The sequence below is a fragment of the Ahaetulla prasina genome, chromosome 2 (genome assembly GCF_028640845.1).
Source record: "Ahaetulla prasina isolate Xishuangbanna chromosome 2, ASM2864084v1, whole genome shotgun sequence".
NCBI classification, from domain to species: Eukaryota; Metazoa; Chordata; class Lepidosauria; order Squamata; family Colubridae; genus Ahaetulla; species Ahaetulla prasina.
The window spans coordinates 190,955,213-190,976,720 of record NC_080540.1 but is presented as its reverse complement, the minus strand read 5'-3'; the positions used below and the strand labels follow the sequence as shown (position 1 = coordinate 190,976,720).

Sequence of the window (21,508 nt, the reverse complement as noted above, 5' to 3'; positions counted from 1 at the left end):
TTTGCAGGGTATACCTGGAGTCATTCCATATTTTGATGATGTGTTGGTCTCTGCCACCAGCCAGGATGCCCTCATTAGCCGGCTGCGACAGGTTCTTACCCATTTCCAACAGACGGGCCTTAAGCTTAAAAAGTCTAAGTGTAAATTCGGGGTGCCTAGGGTTGAGTTCCTGGGGTTCCTAATTGATGCTGATGGGTTGCATCCAACCCCGTCAAAGGTGGAGGCGATAAAAAATGCCCCTACTCCTACCTGCAAAGCAGACTTGCAGTCGTTCTTGGGACTCCTTAACTTTTATAGCGTGTTCCTGCCCCATAAGGCTTCTGTGGCGGAGCCTCTTCATAGGTTACTCGATGGTAGGACTCCTTGGTCATGGGGCAAAGCCCAGGCCTCTGCTTTTGCTGCTGTCAAGGCTCTCCTTACCTCGGATGCCGTGTTGGTCCAATATAGCGACAGTGTCCCCCTTACTTTAGCTTGTGATGCCTCTCCATATGGCATAGGGGCTGTTCTGAGCCACCTACTACCAAATGGATCTGAGGCTCCAATTGCTTATTTTTCTCGGACTCTGTCGTCGGCAGAGAGGAATTATAGTCAACTAGACAAGGAGGCTCTGGCCATTGTAGCTGCCGTTAAACGGTTTCATGATTACATTTATGGCCGTTTTTTTCAATTGATCACTGATCATAAGCCTCTTTTGAGGTTGTTGGCTGGTGACAAACAGACCCCTCAGATCATGTCTCCTCGCCTATTAAGGTGGTCTATTTTTTTGGCAGCGTACAATTATCGGTTGATCTATCGCCCTGGGAAAGAGCTTTCCAATGCAGATGGCTTTAGCCGTTGTCCTCTCCCTTTGGGGGTCAAGGACCCAGCCCCTGCCTCATCCGGTTTTTTTGTGGATGAGCTTCCTGCCTTGATGACTGCAGATGATATTGCATATCATTCCAAGCGTGACCCTATTCTGGCACAGGTTCTGGATTAGGTATGACGGGGGTGGCCACAAGACCGCCTGCCGGGGGAGTTCCAACCCTACAAGACTAGGCAACGTGAGCTGTCTCTCTTGAGGGGCTGTTTACTGTGGGGCAGTCGGGTAGTGGTCCCTCATCCCTTACGCACCTCTGTATTGCAATACCTACACGAAGGTCATCCGGGCATTGCCAGGATGAAAGCTTTAGGCCGCAGTTATGTTTGGTGGCCTAAAGTGGATCAGGCCATCTCAGAATGGGTAGAGAATTGCCGGAGTTGCCAACTGTCCTGGGCTGTGCCGCCTGCGGCCATGCCTACGAGGTGGGAGGTCCCTGGAAGCCCTTGGTCCCGGGTTCATATCGACCTGGCTGGCCCGGTCCATGGGCACAATTTTCTGATAGTGGTTGATGCATACTCTAATTGGGTGGAGGCAGTTCTTATGGCATCAACCACGTCTGAGGCTATCAAACGGGCGCTGAGCAAATTGTTTGCCACCCACGGTTTGCCTGATGTCGTAGTTTCAGATAACGGGCCACAGTTCACCTCGGCCGTTTTTCAGATGATCATGGCTAGTTTGGGCATTAGGCATGCCCAGGTTGTGCCCTACCATCCGGCCAGTAATGGCCGGGCTGAACAAGCTGTCCGGTCTGTTAAGGATGCCCTGACCCGGTTTGGATCGGGAACATGGCAGGAGAAATTAACAAAATATCTCTTGGCGCAATATACTACCCCGTGTCCAATGACCAATCGCAGCCCAGCTGAGCTTCTTATGGGCCGGCGCCTGCGAACGACCCTAGACAGATTACATCCCAATTATGTCTCTGATACCCCGTTGGCCTCGACTAGCCGTATCAGGACCTTTACTGAGGGGGAACAGGTTTTTGTCCAGAACCATGGGGGCTATCCCTTGTGGTTGACGGGCCGAATTGTCCAAGTAACGGGGCCTCGTTCTTACTGGGTGGAGCTCGAGGATGGGCGGATTTGGCGGCGTCATGTGGACCAGATTCGGGGATGTAAATTTATTGCCCCTGCAATACCCCAAGATTCGCCTGGCAGGACTCCTGATGGATTACTTTCGGTTCCTACTCTTCAGCCGGTCGGCAATTTCGATGTCTCACTACAACCAAAGTTTCCGATGGCTACTTTATCGGATGGTTCAACACTTCTGTTGGCTAGCCCTTCTGAGGTGCCGCCCTCCAGTCCTCCTGCGGTGCCGCCTTCCAGCCCTCCTGCGGTATCGCCTTCATCGGTCCCGGTTGTTCCTGCAGTTCCAGAGCTACCTCCTTCTGTTCAACCTGCTGGAAGCCCTGAACTGCGTCGATTGGGACGATTGCGTCGGCACCCTGCATACCTGCAGGATTATGCATGTACCATCCATGGGGGGAGGAGTGCAGCATATGAGGCTAGAGAATCCTTGCCTATTGGCTTATAAAGAGTGGCCATCATTGGCCAACAGGTGATAGCTGCTATATAAGTAGCAGCTGTGAGTGAAGTTGGTTTGTTCGGGAATATTGCCCTATTTTTACTCGCTGTTAGTTTGTTGTTAATAAAGGATTATTGCTACCCGTCAAGCCTCCATTCCCTTCTTCATTCTTTGAATGAAGCAGCTAGCATTGTCAGTAATGGGGCTAAATTCTGTATTACTGTGTTTGAAACATGCTAGCAAAGATTGTATCTCCAATTACTATGATTTTATATGTTTGTATGTGGATCATTGATCGTCATCATAATCAGGCAAGGGCTACTGAGGTGGAAATGTCAAAACTGATGAAGAGTTCTATTTGCATGAGGTTTATAAGTCCAATATCAATTCTCTGCAACAAATGGACTGTTTCAAGCACCACTGATCCTAAAAATAGACACTTTCCTTACAAGTCTCCCCCTTCTGCAAGTATTTTTATGTTTCTTAAAACCCTGCTCCGGAGGGAATATTCTTAGGTTATCCCTGGTTTTATTAGGAGATCTAATCTTTAGGGGATTTATCTTATTTCATTTTTGTTACTCTCCTAGCCCATTCATATTAATAAGAAAAAAAAAACTCAGCATGGATACAGAAAAAGTATGGTATGTGCACAACATCAATGTCCTGTTAACTTTATATTATGGGTAGACCTTATAATATGAGCTGTTCAGAAATGCAGAGGGAATGCAGAATTTTTTGTAAGCATCTGACCAGCTATTTGGGAAACAGAATGCTGGACTGGTGACCATTTGGCTTGTTTCATCAGGCTTCTAAATGAACTGAACGTTGGCTAACATGTATTGCATTGTCTTCATTTTGGATGCAAAAAAGCCACTTTTCCAAAAATTGTAACTATCAGAAAAATTGAAATCTTGTGATGAAGACAGCAACAAAGGCAAAACTTATTTTTTAAAAAATATTTTTCTTCTCTATGAGCTTTTTGAAAATTTTTTGAAAATCAAAGCTATTTAGAGTTGGCGGGCTTCTTGCTAGCATACTTCCAGAAATCAAAATTTGGGAATAGAATTGGTTTGTTCAATCTTATGCTTGCAATACCGATAGGAATGGGCTGACCACAAAGATTAATATGCAAAATAGTTTCTTCCCACTGTAAAGATAAACAATAGTATTATCAAAAGAGGATGAATGATGGGGACTAAGAAGAATATTTTTATTAATAATTGGAAAACTAAAGGATTGTGGGCTCAGTTCTGATAAAGAAAACTCATTTTTAGAGTTAGGGCTGTGCAGTGCTTCAGATACAGTCTGAAAAGGTGGTTTTGAGTGCACAAGATTACTAGAATAGTGTCATTTGCTCTATTTGCTTGCCTATGTACTCTGAAGCACTGACAATCCTACCATGAAGCAACTTGCTTCTAAATTCTTGCCTATATGGGTTTGCATAAATGGGTTTATCCAGTTACTCTTGGGTAAGTGGAAGACACTCTTCATGTGTTCAAAGAGAGGTTTGAAAGGCTACATAGAATGACCCAAGTTGCTTTGCAAAACATTTGATTGGACATTTCTGTAGACTATGGGCAATATTTTTGTTTTAGATGCTTTGGTTTCTACTAAGTATCTCTCTTCTCTCCACAGCTTTTAGTCGTGCTCCTGTTCCTATGGCAGTGGTCCGGAGGGAACTCTCTTGTGAAAGCTACCCAATAGAGCTCCGTTGCCCAGGAACAGATGTTATCATGATTGAAAGTGCCAACTATGGCAGGACAGATGATAAAATCTGTGACTCAGATCCTGCTCAGATGGAGAATATCCGCTGTTATCTGCCAGATGCTTATAAGATTATGACTCAAAGGTAAGGGTTGAACATTCTTGCCGGATGGGTTTTCCTTTAATCTTGCTTGCTATTTATGAAAGTCTGTTATTGTTTGAGTCTGTTAAGGTATTTGCAATCTGTTTTCATGCTTCACAGCTATGGTAGTGTAACAATGAACAAAACAGTGAGTTACAGATCACAGAACTTTATTCAGCTCTTCGGAAATGATTTAAACCTAAACTCAGTATTTATTGTACAAGAACCCCAAGTTGTAATGACCTTAATTTAGACATGTTTCATCTGTGGTCCCTTTATAGTTTCTCATTTCCTTTTATCTGGTGCCTTTTCTTTTTCCTATTGACTTGCCACCCCAAAGCACATATTTTCTCTTGTCCTAAATTTCCCAGGGATTAGAAACTGGTCATGGAAGTATGTATTACATTAACTTCAGATGTGACAAGAAAACATTTAGAAGTGGATTTTCTTTGACTGGAATCCTTACAGCTCCATGCTTTGTTTTTTCCCCTTTTTTCTTATTTGAACATAGTCCCACTTTTAATTTAGAACTTTGTAGATGTCACAGATGCTTCACATATATTCTCTCCATAGTCCTTGTCCAGCCATGTAAGGTGAGTTGTAGATGAGGGACCTGAAACTGAGTGACAGAGCTGTAACCTACTGAGTTCAAGGCAGAAGCTAGAATTAAACCAGGATTCCTTATTTAATAGTCCATTAATTTAGCACACCACATAATCATAAGATGTACTTCAAAATTTAATCATTCTTTTTCTGAGATTCTCACCCTCTATTTTTCCGTCTGGTCTTGTTCCTTCTTGAAAACAAACAAACAAGTCAATCACACTTACTACCATCTGAAAATCACTGTATAATCCTCTTCTTGGTAGCTAACACTGCCTACTTAATCTTGCTTCCCTTTAAATGTATATGTGCAGTGTTATAATCTCTGTTTGAACAAATATATTTATGTAAGCTTTGAGTTGGCCTTTTCTTTATATAAGTATGTCATGATTCTGACAGAATATCTGTCTTACAAAGAAGCAGCATCGTTCAACAAAATGTTCCTACATTTCAAATATGACCCCAATGCTCCCAGAGATTATCCACAATTTATTTCTGAAATACTTAATGTCTATTTTTGTTGAAAAGCTTTCTAAATATCTGACCACGTTTTTTTATCATTTCATTTTAAATCCTTATTAACATTAGCTGGAGTAAGCATTTATATCCAGAAAATATAAAACCAAATGCATTTTTAGCTTGAAAGCTAGCCTCACATGCTTTCATCTTAAAATAATAATTGATATTTGAACCTGTAATGGAAATGATGACATACATTAACCATTATATGACTTTGTAATCTCTCTCTCTCTCTCTCTCCCCCCCCCTCTCTCTCTCTCATTTCTATTATATAAAAAGTCTAACGATGGTTTAACTATGAGATTATGTGTTTGCTGCTTATTTATACTTTTAGAGCCATGCAAGATTTTCAACTTTATATACATTATATATGGTTTTCACTTTAATGAAAATATGAAGTTCATGGGAATAAACGGTGGTGAAATCTAAAAAATTTTGCTTGGGTGGGCGTGGCCAACTTAATATCACTCATGTCACTCATTGTTAGAGCCAGGAGCTGCACATTCTGAAGCACATTCTGCCTTTCTGAAGCACCCAATGCTTTGAGTTTCCCTCCGCCATTTTCCCCAATGGACACTTTTAACCAGAAACCAGAAGGAATTGTTGGAAACTGGCAAAAAACAAAATCTCAGTTACATGACTGTGTGGGATGTTGTAACTAGTCATGAGTGTGTGTGTGTATGCATGTGCGCGCGTGCATGGCTGTCAAAACTCCAAAAACAGGTCAAGTAACTCTGGGGAGGTCAGTCGTAAATTAGAACACTTGCTAAGCAACCGGCCATTAAGTGAGGACCACTTGTATTTGGTTTGCCTTAAGGGTTCAGAGCTGTATGGAATCTGGTTTCCTTTGACCCTTTGGGAAATTGCAAAATTGGGGGATTCTGGATGGGGGAATCCTCGTAGGGAGAACTAGTATCGGGACCACCTAGCTACGCCCATCCAGTCACATGCCCACCTAGCCACGCCCACCCAATCACATGCCCACCTAGCCACGCCCATAGAACCAGTAGTAAAAAAAATTGAATCCCACTGGCTCAGGCTACTGGGTGGGTGAATGTCATGTGGTGTCTCATGGAAAGCCTTTTAAACTCAAAAGCAGGAGAAATGACATATTTGTAAATTTTTGGGGTTTTTTCAGAGAATTTTCCAAAGCTTTAAGAGTAGGTGTGTTTATAAGATAATGAGATACACACAAGCTTTTACTATATTTGGAAAAGTTCCTTGTGAAAACTATACAAAGTAGAGAAATCATGTACAAAAATGTATCTCAGAATAATATGTATATTTTTGCTAAATCACAAATTTAAGATAAAGTATATTAAAGCAAATTAAAGTTAGAAAAAGGAGAAACTGGCCAAAATTGAAGAGACCCCCCCCTCCCCCATTCCTACATATACAGAATCTGTAGCAAAAGGTGTCATGGGGGAAGGGACAGTGAACAACTGTATTATTATTTCTGCTATTGTGGTTGCAACAATCCTCCCCAAACAGCTTACAGGCAGGGACAGTTTATACAAACAATTATAGATCAGAATACAATAAATACTACTTAAAAACAAATGAATGTTATGGCATCTTCCTGCACAGCAGTTGGTACCCATGGCCCTATGAGAGGAAGAATCCAGCTGAGCTGCCTTCTGTAGTCTTTGTTGTCTGCATTTCTCCCTCACTCTGATTTTCTAACACGATAGCACAGTGTTAAAAAATCAAGGGAAATGCTATTTAATCCATACTAGGCATTAGAGGTTGGTGGTGATCCTCTTACAACTCTCCTAGTGGGAGATCCTTTTCAAGAGCAAAAGCACCAATCCATTAGTCTCTTCCTTACAAATTGGATATAGGCCAAATTCACCCAGACATGATGGGGAAAAAAGAGAAGGGGGAAAAAGGGAAAACTATAAAAGTCCCGTTCTGGCTTAGAAAGAAGAGGTGTGATTCATCTGACTGAAGGGGCAATATTCCAGATCTAGTCTATTGTAAACATGGTCATAGATTATTACTGACTTTAAAAAAGTTTAAATCTCCTGAGGAGACTATATCCTGGGGTACTGAGGAAGATAATATAGTCAAATCGTTATGTTTTTGTTTTGAGAAAACATGGAAGACGCAGCAGGTGATTGAGGAGAGACAATATCCCTACCTTCAAAGAGGGAGAAAAGAACGAAAGGAACTGTAGACCAGATTAGACAACCTGTGAGCCACTGGGTCATTGTTTCAGAGCTGTTCCCTTACTAAAACTGAGAAATGCACTGAGCAAGGGCAAAAAAGCAGTGGGAGCAGGAGCAACTTTTGATTTCTTGCTGCCTTGACTGCCTTTCGATGACCAAAGTTGGGACTGGTCTACAATTTCTGGAGTCCTTCAGAGCCTCTGCGGGGCTAGGATAAGATCAGTCTATTAGTGGCTGAAGGAGAGGGATCAATCTAACCTGGAGGACTAGGGCGGGCCAGTTTACTGAACTTCTTGGTAATGATGTGACAATGTGGCAGCAATTAATGAACCACAAATTTGCCAAATTTCAATTCCTCAGAAGTCATAGGTCCCAGATTTTGGATGCTTTTTGTAAGTTAACCCTTTTGAGATATCTTTGTTCAAACTATGTTTCCCTATGATGTACTTTTTTGCCCAGTTAAAGGTTCCAGAGATGGTAATTTTAGTAGTATATAGATGGTCTAATATCTTGGAAGATTCTAAAGTAAATCATAAATGTAGTTTTTTGTACTGAGAAGGGAATTGTGTTCATTAACCAAATGGTTCCTTCTGACTCTAATTTTATTCTGTGAATCTGTGTTGATGAATACTTTGCTTCCAAATGTGCCTGATAACTTATGTGATTTATTGTTATCTATTTATTTATTATATTTTTATCCCTTACTTTCCCTAAATTGGTTAGGGCAGAATTTAGATCCCTCACCTTCATAAAAATTGATAAGAATACTGAAAAATAGTATGTAAATATTTTCAGTTGATTTTTTAGAATCATTTAAAAGCCATAATCAAACCATCTTTCAGTCAATTAAAACATTAACATGTCTAAATGCCAGAAGGAAAAAAAAAGCATTACAAGGATTTTAATCATGTTGAAAAGTCCCAAGTCTGCAGGCTGTAATTTTTTTTTCAAGTTCTGGAGAGAAAGCCTTTAGCACACTCCTAAAAAATCAAATGTTCTTTTCACAAAAATTTAGTGCATCCTTTCTATACGATCATCCTGCTCATTAGTTGTAGTTGTCATCAAAAATCCTGTTCAGTAGTTCATTATGAAGAGTTCTTTTTCAATGTCAGTATTAAAGCTTGGGGCTATATTTGATTATTTTTCAGGTGGCTAGCTAAGACTTCTTTTAAATTGGTTTAATTGTTGTCAATCATTATTCATGTTGTTTACTTTTTATTTATTTATTTGCCTTTTGTGTCAGTGTTAACTTTATTTATTTATTTATTTTGTCACAACAGTATATATAAGCATAAGCATGAAATAACTATACAATTCAATTTATCCAGTTTCATATAATTATTACATACTTATGATTATATATGTTTATATATCGTATAGTTATTTCATGCTTATGCTTATATATAATGTGACAAATAAATAAATAAATAAATAAAATAAAAATAAATAAGCATATATATAAGCATAAGCATGTAATAACTATATTAATTGGATATAATGAAAGGAAACAATAGGACAGGAACGGTAGGCACACTTGTGCTGTTATGCAAGCCCCTTACAGATCTCTTAGGAATGGGGTGAGGTCAATAGTAGACAGTTTTTGGTTAAAGCTTTGGGGATTTTAGGAAGAGACCACAGAGTCAGGTAGTGTATTCCAAGTATTAACAACTCTGTTACTGAAGTCATATTTTCTGCAACCAAGATTGGAGCAGTTAACATTAAGCTTAAATCTATTGTGTGCTCGTGTATTGTTGCAATTGAAGCTGAAGTAGTCTTCAACAGGAAGGATATTGTAATAGATGATTCTATGAGTTAAACTCAGGTCATGTCGAAGGCGGCAGAGTTCTAAGTTTTCTAAACCCAGGATTTCAAGTCTGGTGGCATAAGGTATTTAGTTGTATTCAGAGGAGTGAAGAACTCTTCTTGTAAAATATTTCTGGATACGTTCAATTGTATTGATGTCTGAAATGTGGTATGGGTTCCAGACAGACAAGCTGTATTCAAGAATTGGTCTGGCAAATGTTTTATATGCTCTGGTTAGTAGTGTAGTGTTTCTGGAGAAGAAGCTACTCAAGATTAGGTTTACAACTCTTAAAGCCTTTTTTGCTTTAAGTGGGCTTTGGCACTTAGATCATTTGATATGAAAACTCCAAGGTCTTTAACAGGGTGGGGGTCATCTGTAAGGTAATGTCCATCGAGCTTGTATTTAGTGTTTAGATTCGTTTTTCCAATGTGTAAGACAGAGCATTTGCTGGTTGAGATTTGGAGTTGCCAAGTTTCTGACCATTCCGACACAAAGTCAAGGTCTTTTTGAAGGGTAGCTGTATTGTTGGTGGTGTTAAATAGTTTGACATCGTCAGCAAAGAGAACACAATTACTTGTGATATGGTCACAGAGATCATTAATGTATAATATGAAGAGTGTTGGTCCAAGAACGCTGCCTTGGGGAACGCCGCTATTGACAGGAACAGGATTTGATAGAGCACTGCCAATTTTGACCACTTGTTGTTTGTTTGACAGGAAAGCTGTTATTCAATTGTGGAGGGGTCCTGAGATGCCATAGGATTTTAGTTTTAGGAGAAGTTTATCATGTACCACTGAGTCAAAAGCTTTACAGAAGTCTATGTAAATTGCATCTATTGCTTTGCCTTGATCAAGATTTGTAGTCCATATGTTTTTGCAGTGAAGAAGTTGTAATTCTGTAATTCTTCTGGTGATTGTCTGGACTAGTCCCCAAAACATTCTTCTTACAATGTTTTTGGAACAGGTTTCTCCTTACTTTCTTCCTACTGTATATCTGAGAGAGGGTGACTGGCCCAAGGTCACCCAGCTAGCTTCATGCCTATGACTTGACAAAGATATTTATTGCAGAGAGAGAGAGAGCGCTCATTTAAGAACCAAAACATAGATTTATTTATTAATCACATTTATATAGACCTTCATCTCACACCTCTGGGAAGCATGTATATAATAACAACAAACAAAAGCAACAATACAAAAATATAAAATCCAGATTTATTTATTAATCAAATTTATATAGCAACCATATCTATTTATCTTGCATATTACAAAGAATCAGTGATATTCCATCTATGTCTGATATATATTTAAATGATTGCTACTGTTTATATTTCCACTTTAAAAACAGCATCAATTAATTAAACAATAAAAGATACAAATGGCATATGTAAAATGAGTTAGTAAATTAATGCAAATGGGAAGAAAGAAAGAAAAGGAAATGTATAATATATACTGTATTGTAACTCCAGATAAATTGATTACAGTGGTACCTTGATACTCAACTGTTTTTGAAACTCATTGAATTTGGTACTCAATGCATTTTGACATGAACATTTTTTTAAATTTTTAAATCACATCTCCAACAGCAAGGCAACTGGATCCAACTTTTATTAACATTATTCAAAGTGTCCAGTATATATGTGTTGTCCCAGCTGAAGCCGGGTCCTGCACTTGAGCCCTTTTCCCCACAGAGATCTTCTGAGCAGGATCTTTTCCAACTCTTATTGAATTTATTGTCATCACTGCTATCAAGTATTCCCTCACAAGGAGGCTATATGGGTCATTTTTTCCCCTCCCCATCCAATAAATTCTGAAATGCTTCTGGTTATGAACATGCAAGACAGTTTTACTTTATTGTGTGAATTCAGAACTAAAGTGAACATCAGCCCTATCATTAAAACAACACAGTTCTACAACTAGGTTTACACAGATACATAAACATTAGAATTATTTTATGCAATGGGTGGTAAAGCAGCCAAACAGAAAGGCATTTAGTATAGCAAATCTTTGGCTTATCAGAAAAAGTTCCAATATTTTATTACCTTCAGGGTATTTTTATTCTCAATTATTTGGACGGAGTTCAGAGATATTTGCACAGTGCTGCTGAGGCCAAAAAATTTCTTATCTTGAGCTCCTGCTCAAATCTTATTGGAAGATTGCAAATGTTCCATGTTCTGTGTTTCTGCTTACCACCAACTTCAGGCTACTTATCTTTACCTTTTAATTAGACTTTTCTTTGTTCTATATAATTGACCTTGATAACAGAAAAAAATGTTGAGCAATAGTCCCTTTTCCAACTATGATTAATTTTTTACTTTCCCTCCTCCTCACCCTCATGATTTTTCCAGCTTGTTGAAAAATTATTTAGCAGAAATAGTTTTTTCTTTTTTAACTTTTCTATCATTTTTGGTTTATACAATACTATTACGGCTAATAATTACATATTGATTGCATGTAGGGACTGTTCAAATATTGGCTGCAATAACTTGACTAAAGCAGGTTGGGAATTTGTATGGCTCAACCACAGGCTTTCCACTATTACTTCATAACTGTTTTCATCCTTTTTAGAGGATGTAAGACAAATTTAAATCCCATTTTAAATTACAATATTTGCCTGCTAAACTAATATTTTTGGATTCCTTATATTTTGCAGGAGAATATATATAAATCTAACATGGATCAGTATTTGGCAATTTGTTGATATTTTCCAACGTGAATACTCACTCCTTCTTTCACAAATGCTTATAAGATCCTATGCATGGTCCTGCTAATATGGTGCAAGTTCTGCCTCTTTTCTATGCAGACAATCCTCGATTTACAACCAATCGCTTAATGACCATTCAAAATTATGGAATAGTCAAAAAAGTTATGATCCAGTCTCCAAGCTACAACTGATGCACCTTTCCGAAGAAATGATTGCATTTTGGGTGCTTGGCAGCCAACTCACTTTTACAACCGGTTTGATTTGATCATCTGGTAAAATTATTTGAATAGCTTATTCTTGAGCAGCCAAAAACAAACCTTCAGTTTCTTTTTTTTAACGTCCCATTTGTAAGCCATTGCTTTGTTTTATCTTTATCCTCTTTCCTCTTGTCTTTTTTAGAAATAGACCAATGTATGTATGTAATGCTTTTGCATCCCATTTCAATACATACATTTTATTTCTTGTGCATTCTGTAAATTCCTATTTTTAAATGCTTATTCTTGGCTGTCTTACATAATCAGCCAGTGCATAGCTTCTCTTCTTTATTAGTTTATTTGATATCACTACAGGAATGTAATGCATAGTCAATAACTTTCTTGTTTTTCAGTCCAAACAGTCCAGTTCAACTTGTGTCCATTTAATATTTCCAGCAGTACATCATATAGAGCCAGTTTGATCCAGGTGCTAAGGCACCAGGCTAGAAAGCAGGAGACCATGAGTTTAAGTCCTGCCTTAGGCATGGAAGCCAACTGGGTGACCTTGGGCCAGTTATCTTGTGTGTGTGTGTGTGTGTGTGTGTGTGTGTGTGTGTGTGTGTGTATACACGGTTGTTGTTGTTATTGCTATTATTAGTATTATATTTTTAAAGAAGCTGCTGATGTGTTATGGATTTTCCACAAAGTTATGTAGTCTGAAAGAATGTGTTTACTTGATGAACCATGTGTAATTATCCGTGCTGCACTCTTGTTTTTGATAAAGTTTTTGTTGTTTTCATAAAGTTAATCTTTTTTTTTTACTTAATGGCTGCCAAATCAGAAAGGCTCAAGGCAATTTCCACTAAAACTCAATAAAAAAAAATAGGAATGTTCATAAAAATGAAATAAAACTGTTATACATACCATGATACTTGCCAAGAATGTCCTCTTTCACCTGTTCTTTTTAATTTAGTCTTAGAACTTGTCTCTTGCAGTAATTGGAAATCTGGAAATATTAGAAAACCACGGGATACAGAATATATGATTCTGCTATGTGCAAATGGTTTTGTAGATCAGCTAGAAACATCAATTCTTACAGTCATTTCACATATGTTGGTCCCCTCCTTAATTAACCTATACATTATACAAAGTCAGGTTTCATACTACTGATTCTCAGTAATAAATGTATAAATTGTGGTTTGAGAGTGTATATTTGACTTTGTTGCTTATGGCAGTATGTTATGTCAGTAGCATTCTGAACTAATACACCTGTTCTGATAAAACTCTAATGTGGACACAAATGAAGAAAGATTCTTAATGCTACATGAGAGGCAGAAAACCTAGGGTTGCAGATATAATAGATAGATAGATAGATAGATAGATAGATAGATAGATAGATAGATAGATAGATAGATAGATAGATATACACGGTTGTTGTTGTTATTGCTATTATTAGTATTATATTTTTAAAGAAGCTGCTGATGTGTTATGGATTTTCCACAAAGTTATGTAAAGAATCACCTGTTCTGATAAAACTCTAATGTGGACACAAATGAAGAAAGGTTCTTAATGCTACATGAGAGGCAGAAAACCTAGGGTTGCAGATATAATAGATAAACATTTATCCTTTTGCACACCAAAAACTTTAATTATAGACAGTCCCAATTTTAAAATTGTTACTAATTCTGTTATTTAAGTAATTTAGAGTTCTGATATTTTTATTTTTGACCAGTTTAGTTCTGATACATTATTTTTTAATCTTTGTAAGATATACCATTTAGTTTACTTATGAGTACTTCTTGTCAGTTTATTTAAATTATGCAACCCTTTCTTGGGCTGTTTCATTCCGATGCTATTCTGAAATTCCTCTGGTGTTAAGGCTTGAGAATAAATAGCTGAGAATCCTAAGCAGGCAAGTCCTTTGGACAAGAAGTTAAAATTTTATTAAATTGATATAAACCACTAATATCTACTTTGGAAGTATAAACTTGAAATATTCTGTTTGTATGAACCAGAGGTGAATGTGGTAGTTATATTTTCCGAGAGAGAGAAATCTTTTTTATTCTACAGAGACCTGACCTAGATTGAGATCATAAAAATTATACAATTACACAGCAAGAATGGACAGCTTCCGTTCAACTCCGAATCGTTAGGAAAGATTAAGGACTATAGTATAGCCTCTTCCTCTGCTGGAAGATTGAAGTAGGCTTCCTACTGAAGTGATGCATCTGATGAAGAAGCAATTTCCAGGGTCTGGGAGGAATTAACATAATATTAAAATTAGCACATAGTCTTGCATTCATTTGAAATGAAGCTAATTGCTCTTAATGATAAATAGATATGCTGAATTGCCTACAATTTTACTATTTTTAGTGACTGTTTCATGATCAGAAGGATTTGGTTAAGCATGGATGATGGACTATAATTGTTAAAATATATAGATGTAAGATATTGTTGGAAGCTTTTAAATCTCCCTTCAAAATTATTTTTTATCAGTGATGGAGCACCCATAACATCTGGAGGCAAGAGCATCCACAACTTCTTTGTGAAGGAGTTTGTGGAATGATCCACAACTACGGGAGGCACTCTCAGGAATTCGCTGAATTTCATTCATTGAGTTCAGGAGAAATCTTCTATATTTTGTGAAATGAATGGAACGAAATATAGAAAAAATGATCAATGAAGCTTAGAAGAATAAATTATAGTGCCTCTATTTTCTGTTCTTTATGTATGATACAGTAGGTTACACACATGTCATTGACATTTCATATTGATTGCTAAATGATTGTATTGTTCTTCAAGCATTGCACAGCAAAATTAAGCATTTTCTGTATTATTATTTTAGTAAAAGTATGGTGCACAAAAGAGAAAATGCAAAACAACAACAACAACAACAACAGACTGCTAAAACATAAGCCGAAAAAACCCTGATGTTATAAATGATTAGTGAGCTAACTGTTTGATTCATGTAGATGGCACATTACAGAAAATCAGAGGGCAGATCAGTGATGGTGAATCTTTTTGGTACCAAGTGCCAAAAAGGGAGTGTGCATGCGCACGCGCAGCACCAAATGCCAAAAAGGGAGCACTTCGTGCACGTCTGGGCCGAGACCAGCAATAGGAGTTGACCAGGGGCATGCAAGCGTCCGAGAATGTACTTGCAGTTTCTTCAGGTTACTGCCACGCATGCACACGTGCCAATCAGCTGGTGAGCACGTGCCAGAAAATGTACTTCCGGTTTCCGACACACGCGTGCTCGATGGCCAGAAAGTCTTCAGATTACTGCCATGCATGCGCATGCGCCTGCGCCGATCAGGTGGCCAGTACACATGCTCACACCAGAAAATGGAAGACCAGCTCTTCCAGTTTCCGACACTGATGCAACCACAAAGGCCAGCTGATTGTTGCGCGTGCATGCACGCCAGAAACCCGGAAAAGGAACAGGCGACACCGTGCGTGCCAGACTACATGGCTTCATGTGCCATTTCAGGCACGCTCGCCATAGGTTTGCCATCACGGGGCTAGGTTATTTTCCCAAGCTGCTTCTGATCTAGATGTCAATCTAAAATAGGGAAATGAAAACTAGTATCAAAGAATATGCTGCTATATTTAAATGGAAAATGGAGAGTTGTGCCACAAGCATCAAGGAAATTTTTCAACAAAACCCACTAAATGTAAAAATGTAGTCAAGCTATAATTTAACAAGAATAAAATGTAGCAAATCCTGTGGTTAAACTACAACTTAGATTCCATTCCCTTTTCAACTGCATTTAATTTAGCTTCAAAGTTAATAAAGTTCCTTTATTAAAAGTATTGAAGTAAAGGAAAGAAATTAGAAATGTTAAAAGTATTGAAGTAAAGGAAAGAAATTAGAAATGTTACAAAATAGTTGATATACTTTATTTATATTCCATCTTCATTATTTTTAAAAACAACTTAAAAGTGGCGAACATACCTAACGATCCTTCCCCCTCCTATTTTCCTCACAACAACAACTCTGAGAGGTGAGATGGGCTGAGAGAAAATGACTGGCCCAAAGTCACCAACTGGTTTCATGCCTAAAATGGAACTAGAAATTACAATCTCCTAGTTTCTACCCTGATGTCTTTGTCAGCCCTGGAGGCCATCTTTTCTTTTGGATCTTCAGGGCTGCCACACTTAGTGCTGTGGGAAACTGGGAGGGGGGTTTGCATGGAGTTGGTAGAGGTATTTAGCCATAACAGCATTCTTTTCTCTGAGAGTCAGGGACGTTCAGTCTGCACCTGGAATGGCGTGACTGGGAGGCATCTCCAGTTGGGACAGTGGATTGATTGGACCATGTTTTGGACATGTGGGTGCAGGGGAAGGGACTTTGACTTTCCTTTGGGTGGGGAAAATCCAGGAGCTTTCAGATTCGGGTTTTCCCAGATGTGCCAATATGATCTCTCTAATAAAATGGAACTTTGAGGAACTGCCTGCCTCAGAGTCTTCTTTGGTTGGAGGTGTACTTGGAACCCTGACAGCCTTAACCACTAGACCAAAATGGCTCTTAAGCCTATCAAAGGGATTGTCTGAATTGATTAGATAAAACAGGAAGGTTAAACTAGCTGATATTCAGTTGAAATTCAGTTTCCCTTAGGATTTTTTTTCTCTAACATTTCCCTAAAACACTTTTCCTAAATTATGATGCTGTTCTATAGCCAAGATTCACTGCTAGAGTCTCTCAAGCTTTGATGAAAGATCTGTATGACAACAGTTTACTTAAAATGGACCTTATCCAGTTCGAATGAAAGTTCTCAATAAATACAAAATATGCAAACCCAGCTGGAAAGAATGTTAACTTCAACAAGTAGTTAAGCACAGGCAAACAAACTCTTCCTTCATCATCGATGGTCCAGCTTCCAAACAAAATACTACCTTGGACAATCGTGAGGCTTGGAAGAAGCCTGTAAGAAATTTTAATACTATTGTCTCAAACTTGGCAAAACTAGCATTTGTTTCTATAATAGGGCTATAAATAATTTTAGAGCTGCTGATACAAAATCACCTCATTTTGAGTGGAAAATTTTGCACTCTTTTGGGCTAAAGGATTCACATAAGATACTATCCCAATCACCACCAAGAAATAATTATTCTTCTTCCTCTTCTACAAAAAGTCATTAAACCTAAAAAATATTCAAGTTGCACATGAACTTGCTATTTCAGAAACTATCATCTGTGAACTGTCCTTAAACACCATACTTTGCTTTTTATTATGTTACAGAGCCTCCGACTACGACATTGCGCATGCAAACAAATTAACCACACTACTAACATGGGTAGCCTCTTACCCATACCCTCTCATCTTTCTGAGTGACCTCAACCTACCTCTTATTAATTGGACAATAAACGAATGTACAACTGAACCAATCCATACAACCCTATTTAATGTTGTAACTAATCTAGATCTAGATCAACTAGTAACTAGCAACACTAGACTCAACAACTGCCTTGTCCTCATCTTCTGCAACAGCTTAAACTCAATTTATGGACTACAAATAAAAGAACCCTTTTCCAACAGTAACCACAGCATGATTGAGTTTTGTCTCAATATACGCCCTTACAAAAATCATCATAATAATGGGATACCCAACTGCAACTTCAAAAAAGCCAACTATCATCTCATAGACACCGACCTCTCATCTCTTGATTGGCAAATTCTATTCTCTGATGTAACACTGCTGAAGACCATCATAACATTTTCTTGCTCAAAGTCAATAATAGAGTTATTAAACTATATGTACCACTAATCACCACCAAAACCAAAAAAACCAAATTATCCATATAAATAAGAAAGCTCCAATCCAAAAAAATTCCCTGTAGCAAAAATACAAAACTGATTATGTAGTTAACTTTAAAAGCCGATACAAAAATATATGCCACCAAATAAAGACTGAATGCACCAATTACCACATCAAACAAGAAGAAAACCTTCTGCGCACGAAATCCAACCACAGCTTCTATAATTTTGTAAACAACAAACTTAAAGACTCAAGATCCATCCCACCCCTAAAAGGACCTAACGGTAAAGAATGCAATGATGAAGCAGTTAAAGCAAACCTCTTTAACACATTCTTCGGCTCAGTCTTTGTAAACAGCAATGGCTCATGTCCAACATTCCCTAGTCGTACCACCAATAACTACAATGATCTAACACAAATAGATTTCACAGAAGATAACATTGAAAAGGCACTACATAGATGGCACTACAAACCATCTCTATCTATTGGACCTGATGGACTACGTGCACAATTCTTAAAAAAGCTTTCCACTGCCATAGCAAAACCCCTAAGCATAATCTTTGAAAAATCTTTCAGGACCAGCTCCCTACCCAAACTACGGTCATTAGCCACGGTCATCCTATCTTCAAAACGAGAGACACCAGCCTAGTCAAAAATTACAAACCAATCTCTTTATGCTGCATCACCTGCAAAGTCATGGAATCAATCATCAACCAATCCATTATCCTCCACCTAGAAAAAAACAACCTACTTTTTAATAAACAATTTGGCTTCAGAAAAAAATTATCCTGTAATCTACAACTTCTACACTGCAAAAACATATGGACTACAAATGCAATTTACATAGACTTCTGTAAAGCCTTTGATTCAGTGGTACATGACAAACTAACTTCTAAAACTAAAATCCTATGGCATCTCCAGACCCCTCCATAATTGGATAACCGCATTCCTGTCAAACAGATAACTTGGTCAAAATAGGGAGCACCCTATCAAATCCTGCACCTGTTAATAGCGGTGTCCCCAAGGCAATGTTCTAGGACCAACACTCTTCATACTATACATAAATGAGCTTTTGTGATCATATTATAAGTAACTGCATTCTCTTCGTTTATGATGTAAAACTATTTAATACCACCAACAATGCTGCTACCCTTCAAAAAGACATTGACTTTTTGTCAGAATGGTCAAAAAATTGGCAACTCCAAATCTTAACCAACAAATGCTGTGTCTTACACGTTGAGAAAAGGAATCAGAACACAAAATACAAACTGAGTGGGCATGATCTTGTAGATGACCTTCACTCTGTCAAGGACCTTGGAGTACTCATATCAAATGATCTAAGTGCCAAATCCCATTGTAACATCATCGTCAAAAAGGCATTAAGAGTTATAAACCTAATCTTGTGTAGCTTTTTCTCCGGTAATATTACGCTACTAACCAGAGCATACAAAACATTTGCTAGACCAATTCTCGAATACAGTTCATCTGTCTGGAACCCGCACTGCATATCAGACATTAATATAAATTGAACGTGTCCAGAAAAATTTCACAAGAAGTCCTCCACCCCTCCGCTCGCAACAAAATACCTTATGCCACCAGACTTGAAATTTTAGAAAATTTAGAACTACATCACCTTCGGTATGACCTAAGCACAGCTCATAAAATTATCTGCTACAAGGTCGTACCTGTCAATGATTACTTCAGCTTCAACCACAACAATACAATAGATACAAACTTAAGGCAAACTGCACCAAACTCGATTGCAGAAAATGTGACAACAACAGAGTGGTCAATGCCTGGAATGCACTACTTGACTTTGTGGTTTCATCCCAAAACCCCCAAAATTTTAACCTTAGACTGGCTATTGTTGACCTCACCCCATTCCTAAGAGGTCTGTAAGGGGCGTGCATAAGAGCACCAGCATGCCTACTGTCCCAGCCCTAATGTGCCCTTTAATTGTATTCCTTTTATGTATTCAATTCATGCTTATACTTATATATATTATTTAATACGTACTCAACAAATAAATAAATAAAATATTTTTTTAAAAAAAATTTCACTCTTTTGGGCTAAAGGATTCACGTAAGATACTGTCCCAATCCCCACTAAGAAATAATTCTTCCTCCCCCTCCTCCCATTAAGTGCCATCTTTTTCATGTTTCATGTTTCTGTTTCATGAGGACCCAGATTGTTGGGGGCAATAAAAGTTGGTTTTGTATATAATATACAAATGGATGAAGACTATTGCTTAACACTGTGTAAGCCGCCCTGAGTCTTCGGAGAAGGGCGGGATATAAATTCAAATAAAAAAAATGTTATCTTTGCTGAATTAAATTGCCTCATTAACTTTTATATTTAAAAAACAATTTACCATACTTAGTGTACAATTCAGATTGTAGCTTTTACAGATGTTGGCCTTTTGTTGCATTTCACCTGCATATTGTTTTCTTATTTGTTACTGAATGAAAAAAAAATCTGGATAATCAGGATAAGTAAATATAATTCACAATTTAAAGGCTTATACTATATGGTAATGATGGTAATATTTTCTTAGCATATCCTGGAAAGAGTATCCAACTATCTATGGTTAATTGGATTGGAGCTGTCTCACTTCCTAATGATTTCACAAATAATTAACTGTTTTAGTATTAAATAAAATAACCAAATAATATTTTAAATGAAAACTAATCTGAAAAAATTTAATAAGAAATATAAAATTATTATAGCAAAAGACCACCAATTTTGAAAAAAGCTATAACAAAATCATAATAAATAATTGCTTTAGAATGTACAAGAAATTCAAATTGTCTTACAATTTAAAAGAAAACTACTAAATTGGTATATACCTTAGAAATTATCTAAGATGTATAAAGGGCATAATCACTGCTGAATTTTTTTAAACACATGAAGAGACATTTTATCACGAATGGTAGACTTCTGCAAAAGTGAAAAGATACTGGATACAAATACATATGGTGATGCAGAGTTCTAAAATTAACTTTCAGATGAAACCAGAACTTTTCTTATTAAGACTTATGGACTGTCAACTAGAATAGGCTCATGGACAATTGGTTTTATATATGACAGCTGCAGTGAAGCTATTATATGCACAGAGATGAAAGACTATAGAAACACCAATAATGGAGAGAAGGATTTTGAAGATGGCTGAGTTTGCAGAAATACTAGAGCTCAATTGACTTGTTTGATTAAGGAGAGAACTACAACTTCTTTTATATTTGAGATATTGTAATGTCTCCAAGAGGAACTATAAACTTCAATCCATTTTAGTTTTTTAACAGAAATAATTCTCTTTAAAACTTGCTTGATTTATATTAACAAGAACTTCCTTTTTCTTAAACAAGATTATTGATTTGCAACTAGAGTATATGAACTGAAGAAACATATATTGTCATATAGATCAAGAAACATATATCTTGATCTATCCAGCTATTGTTTCAGGGGTTCTGTTTGGCTTTAAGAGTGAGGAATAAAAGCAGTTTTCCTCCTATTTTCATGCCACTTTTAAACTTCC

The 21,508-nt window shown here is 37.5% G+C and overlaps 1 protein-coding gene across 11 annotated transcripts in view; it reads left to right on the top strand.

Annotated features, from left to right (window-relative positions):
• Nucleotides 1-21,508, top strand: part of ADGRL3 (adhesion G protein-coupled receptor L3) — a 673,676-nt gene that overhangs the window by 283,779 nt on the left and 368,389 nt on the right. For 10 of the 11 annotated variants that reach the window (XM_058169767.1, XM_058169775.1, XM_058169766.1 and 7 more), the window contains one exon: nt 4,019-4,232. In XM_058169767.1, the coding sequence (XP_058025750.1) occupies nt 4,019-4,232 (214 nt within the window). Of the gene's footprint in view, nt 1-4,001; nt 4,233-21,508 lie in introns of those variants that run through there. The other variant, XM_058169769.1, reaches the window with a different exon arrangement.